The 12,460-nt window shown below is 44.8% G+C and overlaps 1 protein-coding gene across 1 annotated transcript in view; it reads right to left on the bottom strand.

Annotated features, from left to right (window-relative positions):
* The window catches only part of LOC139549844 (elastin-like), a 91,116-nt gene that overhangs the window by 21,815 nt on the left and 56,841 nt on the right, over positions 1-12,460 (bottom strand). Inside the window, exons 16-47 of the mRNA XM_071360584.1 lie at positions 11,819-11,866; positions 11,627-11,716; positions 11,449-11,505; positions 11,266-11,334; positions 10,988-11,023; positions 10,803-10,895; positions 10,620-10,655; positions 10,139-10,228; positions 9,921-9,956; positions 9,692-9,778; positions 9,540-9,575; positions 9,383-9,424; positions 4,239-4,271; positions 3,996-4,049; positions 3,686-3,718; positions 3,507-3,590; positions 3,268-3,306; positions 3,056-3,142; positions 2,897-2,932; positions 2,681-2,806; positions 2,493-2,588; positions 2,375-2,410; positions 2,163-2,276; positions 1,912-2,058; positions 1,738-1,809; positions 1,436-1,480; positions 1,261-1,296; positions 1,033-1,164; positions 833-898; positions 572-634; positions 314-349; positions 98-199 (exon numbers count right to left, since the gene is read on the bottom strand). Of these exons, the coding sequence (XP_071216685.1) occupies positions 98-199; positions 314-349; positions 572-634; positions 833-898; positions 1,033-1,164; positions 1,261-1,296; positions 1,436-1,480; positions 1,738-1,809; positions 1,912-2,058; positions 2,163-2,276; positions 2,375-2,410; positions 2,493-2,588; positions 2,681-2,806; positions 2,897-2,932; positions 3,056-3,142; positions 3,268-3,306; positions 3,507-3,590; positions 3,686-3,718; positions 3,996-4,049; positions 4,239-4,271; positions 9,383-9,424; positions 9,540-9,575; positions 9,692-9,778; positions 9,921-9,956; positions 10,139-10,228; positions 10,620-10,655; positions 10,803-10,895; positions 10,988-11,023; positions 11,266-11,334; positions 11,449-11,505; positions 11,627-11,716; positions 11,819-11,866 (2,157 nt within the window). The remainder of the gene's footprint in view (positions 1-97; positions 200-313; positions 350-571; positions 635-832; positions 899-1,032; positions 1,165-1,260; positions 1,297-1,435; positions 1,481-1,737; positions 1,810-1,911; positions 2,059-2,162; positions 2,277-2,374; positions 2,411-2,492; positions 2,589-2,680; positions 2,807-2,896; positions 2,933-3,055; positions 3,143-3,267; positions 3,307-3,506; positions 3,591-3,685; positions 3,719-3,995; positions 4,050-4,238; positions 4,272-9,382; positions 9,425-9,539; positions 9,576-9,691; positions 9,779-9,920; positions 9,957-10,138; positions 10,229-10,619; positions 10,656-10,802; positions 10,896-10,987; positions 11,024-11,265; positions 11,335-11,448; positions 11,506-11,626; positions 11,717-11,818; positions 11,867-12,460) is intronic.

The raw sequence follows: 12,460 nt of genomic DNA, 5'->3' as shown, positions 1-12,460 counted from the left end.
AAGATACAGTAGACTTGTCACACCACGACTTAAGATAGACGTAAATTCAACCAATGTACCAATAATGAATGAGATTGATTGTTTTGAGTGATCTTACCATATTTAGCAGCTTTGGCCGCAGCAGGGTTATATCCTCCAGCCCCTGGTACTCCTCCAAGTCCTCCAGCTCCTAGGCCTGCTCCTGCACCTCCTGGAACTCCTGTGGTGGAGGATCACAAGAAAATTATAGTTAGTTAAAAGTAGACAGAAGTTTAAGTATGAATTTAACCAATGTACCAACTCTGATGTTGCTGTTTTGAGTGTTTTTTCTTACCATATTTAGCAGCTTTGGCCGCAGCAGGATTATGTCCTTGCATGCAAAAAGTTAATCAATTAAAGACATCATCCCTGATTTAGGAACTCACTAAAACAATTGGGGGGCGGTTACTAAAAAGCAAGCTCAATGGAGAATGTCCAATGAAACTGTTTTTTATTCTTCATCTCTGTCTAGGAAGCCACCCTTTACAGAGATCAACATAATGTGTAGCATATAGTACAGTACATTTACAGGGCAAATCCAAAACGGACTCACCTCCATATCCAGCCCCGGGTACCCCTCCTGCTCTCCCGGCCACGCCAGCTCCTCCTGGAACTCCTACAGATCAGGCTCAGGATGTTATTATTTGGTGGTTTAAACAACATGTAATATCTAATGGTTGCTTCTTTGAAACCCAGTGGGAAAAAAAATCTAATTTATTTAGGGGGTTTGGCACCACCGGCAGTATATCAATACAGTATATTAATACAACGGTTAGGCAGTACATTTTTCAAAATCCTGGAGAGGATAAAATACCATATTTAGCAGCTTTGGCAGCAGCGGCAGCCCCTCCTGCTGGTACCCCTCCATATCCTCCATAGCCTGCAATACAAAACAAATAGCAACGTTTATAAATGACCTCATAAATGGTTTGATAAGACAGACCAAAGCTCCCCAATCATAACCAACAGTATTAACTCTTCCAGATTACATTAGATTTCAACTTCTGTGCAAACCTCCATATCCTGGTCCAGCCCCAGTCCCTGGCCCTCCTCCTGCTCCTCCTATGCCGGCTCCTCCAGCTCCTAGGCCGGCTCCTCCAGCTCCTAGGCCAGCTCCTCCAGCTCCTAGGCCAGCTCCTCCAGCTCCTAGGACCACAAGAAGAAAATTGTATTATTTTTAAATAATGTCTCCATTCAGAACTGCCTAAGATACAGTATACTTGTTACTCTTCTTCTTCTTACCATATTTAGCAGCTTTGGCCGCAGCAGGATTATATCCTGAAATGTAAAAAATTTATAAATTAAAAACATCACTCTTGCACCCCAAGCCTCATGATACAGTAGTATTACTAACACTAGTTTATGCTATCAATTCATGATATTACAGTATATCAAGTTGGCATCACTGGAAACGTACCTCCAGCTCCTGCCCCTCCTGCTGCCCCTCCATATCCCCCATAGCCTGTCAGTCAAAACATGGAACATCATCAACCTAGTAGCACTATAAGGCAATGTACCCCACTTTACCTTAAAACCAAACCCTCTGCTCAAACACACTAACTCCACAGCTTAAACCTGTATATAAAGCCAACTCTACCCCTATGCAAAGTTTACAAACTACATATAGATGTATTGTACATAGGAACAAATACATATTGTATGTGTGAACACTGCTTTTACTTCCACTCCTCCCCCAGACCCTTCCTTTGGTATACGTACTCCCAGGCCTGGGATATCCTCCAGCAGGCACACCACCATATCCACCCCCTGGCCCACCAGCAGCCCCCTGACCTATAACACAGGAGAGGGCACATCATGAGCAGACACACGGTAGTACTGTAAAACATTGACAGAAATGTCATTATGAATTCAACTGATGTACATTTTTCTTACCATATTTAGCAGCTTTGGCCGCAGCAGGATTATATCCTCCAGCCCCAGGGACAACCCCTGCTCCTCCTCCAGGTACTCCTCCCTGTATTCCTCCTGCTCCTCCAAGTCCTCCTGCTCCTAGGCCTGTTCCTACACCTCCTTGAACTCCTGTGTGTTCGCATGGAAATTATCTGATTTTAAAACCCGAAATGTCAGCATGAATTCAACCACTGTACCAACTCTGATGTTGCTGTTTTGAGTGATTGTTCTACCATATTTAGCAGCTTTGGCTGCAGCGGGATTATATCCTCCAGCCCCAGGTACATCCCCTCCTCCTCCTGGTACTCCTCCAGCTCCTAGGCCTGCTCCTGCACCTCCTGGAACTCCTATGGTGGATGCAGAAAGCAATAACGGACAAAATGTTTACAATAAATTCAACCAATGCACCAATGTTGATGTTGCAGTTCTGAGTGATGTTTCTTACCATATTTAGCAGCTTTGGCCGCAGCAGGGTTATATCCTGGTGAATAAATTTGAGTTAATAAATTAAAGATATCAGACTTGATTTTAATAGTTATAGCCCATTAACTATGATTAGGTACCTCCAGCCCCAGCCCCTCCTGCTCCTCCATATCCTCCTCCTCCTGCTCCTCCAAGTCCTCCAGCTCCTAGGCCTGCTCCTACACCTCCTGGAACTCCTGTTGTAGAGAAAAAGTATTGTATTTACAAGTCATGTATACCATAAACCAACACTGAATGAGACTAGCATTGTTGTTTTGAGTAATATTACCATATTTAGCAGCTTTGGCTGCAGCGGGATTATATCCTAAAGCCCCAGGTACACCCCCTGCTCCTCCTCCAGGTACTCCTCCTGCTCCTCCAGCTCCTAGGCCTGCTCCTGCACCTCCGGTGACTCCTGAGGTAGAAAACATCAAGATTTTGTTGTTAAGTCATGGCTAACTTAACAATTGAAAAGATACAGTAGACTTGTCACTTTTCTTCTTACCATATTTAGCAGCTTTGGCAGCAGCAGGATTATACCCTACAAATAAATTAATTAATAGATTAAAAAAAATATTTTCAAAGTCACACTTTCCAAGCCACATAATGCAGTAGCATACAAAACAGTGTGAATGGATTGGAGAAGTCAAGCATCATGACTTACCTCCAGCCCCAGCTCCTCCTGCTGGTACCCCTCCTGTTCCTCCAAGACCTCCAGCTCCTAGGCCTGCCCATGCACCTCCTGGGACCCCTATGGTCGAGGAAAAAAACCGAACATTGGATTTCAAATTCAACTTGTATCAACACTGAATGTATGTATGTATGTATTGTATCAACACTGAATGAGTCTGGCCTGATATGGAGTGATTTTCTTACCGTATTTAGCAGCTTTGGCAGCGGCAGCAGGATTGTATCCTGAAATACAAACAATGACAATAATTCAAAACATCACTCCTGACTTGGATAATATAACAAAACTGCATTTCCAGCCCCATATCCCGAAATGTAATAAGATCATGAGATATAAATATCACTTCAGATAATCCTGTTGCCAAGCACTGGTTTATACTATCGATTCATTAAATTGTTATAAGCCTTAGACCATGATGAGATACCTCCAGCCCCAGCCCCTGGTACCCCTCCTCCTGCTCCTCCAAGTCCTCCAGCTCCTAGGCCTGCTCCCGCACCTCCTGGTACTCCTATGGTGGAGGGTCACAAGAAGAATATCAGCATAAATTAAGCAATGTACCAACACTGAATGAGCCTGAAGTTGTTTAAAATGTAGTTTTCTTACCATATTTAGCAGCTTTGGTGGCAGGGTTGTATCCTAAAATAAAAAATAATTAAATTAACTTACATCATCCTTCCTGGCTTGAATAGCAAAATACAACTGCATTTCTAGCCCCATAAATTAGCAGCAGACAGCACAGAGTGACTGGAGGGTAGAAATGACTGTACATTTTAATGATTCAAATGAACTTGATCATGAACATTTGTCTTACCATGGATTTCTGAGTCTCCTCAAGTAGTAGTTTATGCTATGAATGAATTCATGAAATTGCTACAAGCGTAAGATACTATAGTGCAATAATTAGACAAGGTACCTCCAGCCCCTGGAAAAGCCCCTGCTCCCCCAAATCCAGCACTCCCTGGAACACCTATAGGGAGGGTAACATCCATACAGCATATTACACTATACAGTATGATCATTTCTATTATTAAAAAAGACTGGTGTGAGTTGGAGCTAGCTAAGCCAAAGAACGAAGCCCTTCAGTGATGGTGTGTTAACAGCATTGTAAAGGCTGTGGCCTGGGCAGCTTTGGGATGTTTTGGTTAGTTATCCTCACCGTAATAGGGAGGCCTGGCTCCCACTCCATAGCCTGTTCAGAGATGATGAAAATGGTGATGGTGTTAAAGATATCTGCTACATTGAGTTTAAAGCTGCAGTGCCAATCCAGGTTAGTGCACTTGATAGGAGTCAAGACAATACAGAATTATAATGCATGTACAAGGATGTCTACAGGCAAAATGCACTGGTTACCAACTCTCAGGTTGGGGTCTGCTTGAGCAAGGCACATCACCTTCATAACAGCTTCATGCAGAGCCCAGTAGCTGGGATAATGTACAGTGGGGTACATAATTGTTGGCACCCTTGATAAAGATGAGCAAAAAAGACTATTAAATAAATAATACAAATACTGAGCTATATTGTATGCTCCCAAAAAATTGTGGAATTATATTGATGTTAATACAATTGACATTTGCTCAGAGAAATAGATTTAGATAAAAAATGATTGGCACACCTGTTTTCAATACTCTAGCACCCTCTCCTTGCGAGGATAAAGACACAGAGTTTTATGAGATTGGAGAACATGTTGGGAGGGATCTTAGACTATTCCTCCAAACAGAACCTTTCCAGAACCTTGATGTCCTTTGTCTGTGGTTATGGACTGCGCTCTTCAATTTAAACCACAGGTATTCAATGGGGTTCGAATCCGGAGACTGAGATGGCTATTGCAAAATGCTGGTTATGTGGTAAATTATCAATTTCTTTGTGGATTTTGATTAGTGCTTTGGGTTATTATCTAGCCAAAGATAGCCAAAGATCCACCATCCTATTTTACAGTAGGTATGAGGTACTTTTTTGCATATGCTTCTGTTTTCAATGCTAAACTCACCAGTGGTGTGCATGGCCAAAGAGCTCTATGTTCATGTCATCTGACCATAGCACCCATTCCAAGCCAAGTGCCAATGCTGTTGATCAAACTCCAGGTAGTGCTATAGTCATATGACATGAGCTCCTACAAATATTGAAATTTAAATGTTTTTTTTAGAGTAAAGTACATCGAAAAAAAATCAAAAGAAAACTGCAAACTGAATAGGAGACCAAACAAGCAGCAAACAAAGAAGAAAGGCTTTTGAAAAAGTAAAAATTTTTCATAAAATTATACCGTTTTCTTAGCTAGCTAAGTTGTTTACCTGTTGCTAGGCAGTTGCTAGGGACATTCCTGGAAGAAGCTAGCTAGCTAACAAAGAGTGTCTAGTTGGCAGAAGAGAAGAAGGGACAAAGAAGGGACAAAGTGGGACAAAATAAGGACAGAAGAAAAGGGAAAGGGGACATTAAGGTGAAGCAGTCCTCTAAAGACACAAAAGACAATAATACAAGAAACAACACTTCTATTGCCTCTCCCTCTACGATACGCACTTCCGGGTTGGAGCGAGTAGTTGCATTCCGCTTTGCTCCACAGGTAGTATTACATTTCATTTCATTACAGTACAACAGTTTGATTTGTTTGATCTTAGCTGGCTACATAGCCGTCTTTGTATCCAAGATAATTGTGTAGTCTAGAGTAATTGTCGAGGTTACCTAGCCAGTTAGAGGTTACCTAGCCAGCTACACTTTCAAACAAAGTCAACAACGCAGCCACTGCTAGCTAGCCTATTTCACCAGCCAGCAGTACTATATCATTTTAGTCAATAAGATTTTTTGCAACGTAAGCTTAACTTTCTGAACATTCGAGACGTGTAGTCCACTTGTCATTCCAATCTCCTTTGCATTAGCGTAGCCTCTTCTGTAGCCTGTCAACTATGTGTCTGTCTATCCCTGTTCTCTCCTCTCTGCACAGACCATACAAACGCTTCACACCGCGTGGCCGCTGCTACTCTAACCTGGTGGTCCCAGCGCGCACGACCCACGTGGAGTTCCAGGTCTCAGGCAGCCTCTGGAACTGCCGATCTGCGGCCAACAAGGCAGAGTTCATCTCAGCCTATGCTTCCCTCCAGTCCCTCGACTTCTTGGCACTGACGGAAACATGGATTACCACTGATAACACTGCTACTCCTACTGCTCTCTCCTCGTCTGCCCACGTGTTCTCGCACACCCCGAGAGCTTCTGGTCAGCGGGGTGGTGGCACTGGGATCCTCATCTCTCCCAAGTGGACATTCTCTCTTTCTCCCCTGACCCATCTGTCTATCGCCTCCTTTGAATTCCATGCTGTCACAGTTACCAGCCCTTTCAAGCTTAACATCCTTATCATTTATCGCCCTCCAGGTTCCCTTGGAGAGTTCATCAATGAGCTTGACGCCCTGATAAGTTCCTTTCCTGAGGATGGCTCACCTCTCACAGTTCTGGGTGACTTTAACCTCCCCACGTCTACCTTTGACTCATTCCTCTCTGCCTCCTTCTTTCCACTCCTCTCCTCTTTTGACCTCACCCTCTCACCTTCCCCCCCTACTCACAAGGCAGGCAATACGCTTGACCTCATCTTTACTAGATGCTGTTCTTCCACTAATCTCATTGCAACTCCCCTCCAAGTCTCCGACCACTACCTTGTATCCTTTTCCCTCTCGCTCTCATCCAACACTTCCCACACTGCCCCTACTCGGATGGTATCGCGCCGTCCCAACCTTCGCTCTCTCTCCCCCGCTACTCTCTCCTCTTCCATCCTATCATCTCTTCCCTCTGCTCAAACCTTCTCCAACCTATCTCCTGATTCTGCCTCCTCAACCCTCCTCTCCTCCCTTTCTGCATCCTTTGACTCTCTATGTCCCCTATCCTCCAGGCCGGCTCGGTCCTCCCCTCCTGCTCCGTGGCTCGACGACTCATTGCGAGCTCACAGAACAGGGCTCCGGGCAGCCGAGCGGAAATGGAGGAAAACTCGCCTCCCTGCGGACCTGGCATCCTTTCACTCCCTCCTCTCTACATTCTCCTCTTCTGTCTCTGCTGCTAAAGCCAATTTCTACCACTCTAAATTCCAAGCATCTGCCTCTAACCCTAGGAAGCTCTTTGCCACCTTCTCCTCCCTCCTGAATCCTCCTCCCCCTCCTCCCTCTCTGCTAATGACTTCGTCAACCATTTTGAAAAGAAGGTCGACGACATCCGATCCTCGTTTGCTAAGTCAAACGACACCGCTGGTTCTGCTCACACTGCCCTACCCTGTGCTTTGACCTCTTTCTCCCCTCTCTCTCCAGATGAAATCTCGCGTCTTGTGACGGCCGGCCGCCCAACAACCTGCCCGCTTGACCCTATCCCCTCCTCTCTTCTCCAGACCATTTCCGGAGACCTTCTCCCTTACCTCACCTCGCTCATCAACTCATCCTTGACCGCTGGCTACGTCCCTTCCGTCTTCAAGAGAGCGAGAGTTGCACCCCTTCTGAAAAAACCTACACTCGATCCCTCCGATGTCAACAACTACAGACCAGTATCCCTTCTTTCTTTTCTCTCCAAAACTCTTGAACGTGCCGTCCTTGGCCAGCTCTCCTGCTATCTCTCTCAGAATGACCTTCTTGATCCAAATCAGTCAGGTTTCAAGACTAGTCATTCAACTGAGACTGCTCTTCTCTGTGTCACGGAGGCGCTCCGCACTGCTAAAGCTAACTCTCTCTCCTCTGCTCTCATCCTTCTAGACCTATCGGCTGCCTTTGATACTGTGAACCATCAGATCCTCCTCTCCACCCTCTCCGAGCTGGGCATCTCCGGCGCGGCCCACGCTTGGATTGCGTCCTACCTGACAGGTCGCTCCTACCAGGTGGCGTAGCGAGAATCTGTCTCCGCACCACGTGCTCTCACCACTGGTGTCCCCCAGGGCTCTGTTCTAGGCCCTCTCCTATTCTCGCTATACACCAAGTCACTTGGCTCTGTCATATCCTCACATGGTCTCTCCTATCATTGCTATGCAGACGACACACAATTAATCTTCTCCTTTCCCCCCTCTGATAACCAGGTGGTGAATCGCATCTCTGCATGTCTGGCAGACATATCAGTGTGGATGACGGATCACCACCTCAAGCTGAACCTCGGCAAGACGGAGCTGCTCTTCCTCCCGGGGAAGGACTGCCCGTTCCATGATCTCGCCATCACGGTTGACAACTCCATTGTGTCCTCCTCCCAGAGTGCTAAGAACCTTGGCGTGATCCTGGACAACACCCTGTCGTTCTCAACTAACATCAAGGCGGTGACCCGTTCCTGTAGGTTCATGCTCTACAACATTCGCAGAGTACGACCCTGCCTCACGCAGGAAGCGGCGCAGGTCCTAATCCAGGCACTTGTCATCTCCCGTCTGGATTACTGCAACTCGCTGTTGGCTGGGCTCCCTGCCTGTGCCATTAAACCCCTACAACTCATCCAGAACGCCGCAGCCCGTCTGGTGTTCAACTTTCCCAAGTTCTCTCACGTCACCCCGCTCCTCCGCTCTCTCCACTGGCTTCCAGTTGAAGCTCGCATCCGCTACAAGACCATGGTGCTTGCCTACGGAGCTGTGAGGGGAACGGCACCTCCGTACCTTCAGGCTCTGATCAGGCCCTACACCCAAACAAGGGCACTGCGTTCATCCACCTCTGGCCTGCTCGCCTCCCTACCTCTGAGGAAGTACAGTTCCCGCTCAGCCCAGTCAAAACTGTTCGCTGCTCTGGCACCCCAATGGTGGAACAAACTCCCTCACGACGCCAGGTCAGCGGAGTCAATCACCACCTTCCGGAGACACCTGAAACCCCACCTCTTTAAGGAATACCTAGGATAGGATAAAGTAATCCTTCTAACCCCCCCCCCCCCTTAAAAGAGTTAGATGCACTATTGTAAAGTGGTTGTTCCACTGGATATCATAAGGTGAATGCACCAATTTGTAAGTCGCTCTGGATAAAAGCGTCTGCTAAATGACTTAAATGTAAATGTAAATGTACATGAAAACAGAACTCTTTGGCCATGCACACCAGTGGTGGGCTTGGCATCGAAAAACGGAACTTAAGCTTGGCCGTAAGTGGATCTTCCATCAAGACAATAATCCTAAACAGACATCAACATCAACAAAGAAATGGTTAATTAATTGACCCCAAAATCAACATTTTGCCATGGCCATCTCAGTCTCATCTCAGTCTTTATCAAGGGTGTCAATAATTTTGGACCTGACTGTACTTTAGTTTAAGCTATAGCTAGGAAAACATACTGTAGTAGAGGTATGTAGTATTTTCCTCCATTCAGAGGTGTTTAGCCTACCTCCAGCTCCTCCTAACCCTGCGCCTGCTCCTCCTGGAACTCCTGTGGGGGAGGGTGACATGAAAACAAGGGTTGGTTAAAAGTGGACAGACATTTCAGCATGAGCTAAAACCAATGTACCAACTCTGATGTTGCTGTTCTGAGTGATGTTTCCTACCATATTTAGCGGCTTTGGCCGCAGCAGGATTATATCCTGAAATGTAAAACGTTAATTCATTAAAAAGGAAATTCCGCCAAGCCATTACAGTAGACATACAGTAGAGTCAAACTACATGACATCCTGCACCCCAATGGTGCTCCTTACTGTACCTCCAGCCCCAGCTCCTGGTACTCCTCCTACTCCTCCTGCAACTAATCCAGCACCTGGAAGACCGCCTGCACCTCCTCCTGGGAGTCCTGTGTAGAGAGACACAAGAAAACCATTGGATTTCAGAAGCATGTCTAAATTCAGATAGTTAACAGTGGAACTAAATGAGTTAACAGTATGAATTTAATCAATGTACCAATTCTGATGTTGCTGTTTTGAGTGATTATTTACCATATTTAGCTGCTTTGGCCACCGCAGGATTATATCCTAAAATGCAAAAAGTTAATCACTCGTGATTTTTATAGTCTAAAGATGATTAAAGATTTTTGCCAAATATAACCATCTAGTTTACAATATCATAACTGAATAAAGTCCTTAATCTACACAGTAAAGAGCAGCACCACTGAGATGAGATTAGTGATAAATGTGTAGTATACTTTTAGGCTCACCTCCAGCCCCAGGTACACCCCCCCCTCCCCCTCCTGGTACTCCGCCAAGTCCTCCAGCTCCTAGGCCTGCTCCTGCACCTCCTGGAACTCCTGTGTGGCAAGACAAGACAAGAACAGCTAGATAAAGGGATGATCTGCAGTTCAAACAATAACAAAGCAATCTCAAATTTATAGACAGCGCTACAGATGCAAGAATGACCATCCATGATATCAACATTATAGTTTTAACACTATTTTGAGGCTATGCAGTATTTGTTTACAAACAAAGGAGTTAAACACGTTTATTTTGGATTCTGATGGTACGACAGTTCAGCTAAACTAAGGAGGCATCTATACGTTATTTTCTTCAAGAATATGTGGGTATATACAGTATCATTAATTAATTAAAAAAATGTATGTAGCAACTGCTGTTTGCCCCTTTAAAGATGAACAGAAATAAAACATCTATGTACCACCTCTTGTTTTGAGAGATTTTTCATACCATATTTAGCAGCTTTGGCCGCAGCAGGGTTATATCCTGAAATGCAAAAGTTTATACATTAGAAACTCAGATTTTTATAGTCAAACTGCAATCACAAAAAAATGTGGCAGAATTCTGAACTAACTAAACTCACTGTAAGAGGTCTATCAGATTTTTAAGTTGTACAGTTACTTTCATATGTACCTCCAGCTCCTCCGGGTACCCCTCCAGGTACTCCTCCTGCTCCTCCTGCTACTGATCCAAGACCTGGGACGCTCCCTGCACCTCCTGGGACTCCTATGGTGGAGGGTCACAAGAAAACGACTCACATTCAGTCTTGTCTTACTATCTAAAACTCTGATATTGCTGTTCTGAGTGATGTTTCTTACCATATTTAGCAGCTTTGGCTGCAGCAGGATTATATCCTGAAACGTAAAAAAATTAATAATCTGAAAATCTTTAGATATACTCTGTCAGTATAGACCACAAAAAGAGTGAAAAAGCTACGTATATGTTTCATTTGTATCCTCTGAATATCTAGTGGTAGTAATGTTGCTGTCCTGCAGTAACTGTAGCTGTAGCTCTAGTAGTTTTGTTTGGTGGTACTGTACAGGTACAGTAGTAGGTCAGAGATCTCTTTCTCACACTCTCTTTCTCTCTCTCTCACCTCCAGGGTAAGCTCCTCCCGCTCCAGGGTAGGCTCCACCTGCACCAGGCACACCACCCAAACCAGCACCTAGGGGTGGGTGAAGAGAGAGAGAGAGAAAGAGAGAGAGAGAGAGAGTAAACACCTCAAGAGTTAGTAGTTGAAGTAAAGACATTTCAGTATCCCTGTGATAGCGATCATTACCATATTTAGCAGCTTTAGCTTGAGCCTGGGCCGGGTTAAGACCTCCTGTCCCCACACCTGCAGAGAGTGGGGGAACATAGACAGAGTTACAGGTCTCATTTCCAATTCATTTAAGTAATAGAGAGCTTTTAAAATATATTTTCACATATATTTGTGTAAGTGTTCTCCAAATCCCTACCAGTTCCAATGGGGTATCCAGGCTTGGATCCAGGACCTCCTTTTCCCCCAGGAAGGCCTGCTCCACCACCACCACCAAAGCCCCCATATCCTGAAACAAGTGGAGAGAACCATCTACCATCTACACACATACAATTACACATACATGCAGGCACAATACTTAAAACATTTACATTTGAAAAACTTTCTGTACCAAATGGAAGTTTGCCTCCAGCTCCTCCAGCTTTCGCTCCATAGCCACCTGTGGAAACCATGGTGACAAATAAATGGAATAGAGTAAAGGTTTCGAATATCCACTAGCACACTGTCAGAAAATCAATTACTACTTCAATGTTTTTGAACGGTCTTTGTTTTAAGTTATTGATTTATTGCTGATTTATTCATTCCAGATCCATCCAAATACATAAAACCACACAATTACACTCTATTCTATTCAGCAGTAAATGTTAATACATCTAATGTAGAGGGTTAGTAGTTCTACATCATTGTTAAGGTTTGAGCCCAGTAGGTCATAGCTGAAGCAGTTTGGGTTTTTGCATGTGTAAACACAGCTACATTTGTTTCTCATCAAACCGGTGTTGATTTGATTCAGAGATATGACCTAGCCTGCTACAAACATCGAGAAACATTCTGAAAACGAAGCTACGGAACAGACAAGGAGGATTTGTCAGTCCACTCAGATCTTATTTGTCAGTGACTACAGATCTGTGAGGAGGCCAAAGGAGAGCTCTAACCTACTGTATGCTTTTGGCTGCATGACACTCTTCCCTGTGAGGGACCGCATACAGTAAATAGATAACTAAGACCATGTGTCTTAACACACATCATATTAACT

Source organism: Salvelinus alpinus, chromosome 22 (assembly GCF_045679555.1).
Source record: "Salvelinus alpinus chromosome 22, SLU_Salpinus.1, whole genome shotgun sequence".
Classification (NCBI taxonomy): domain Eukaryota; kingdom Metazoa; phylum Chordata; class Actinopteri; order Salmoniformes; family Salmonidae; genus Salvelinus; species Salvelinus alpinus.
The sequence above is the reverse complement of the archived record's forward strand: the minus strand, read 5'-3'. Positions and strand labels throughout refer to the sequence as shown.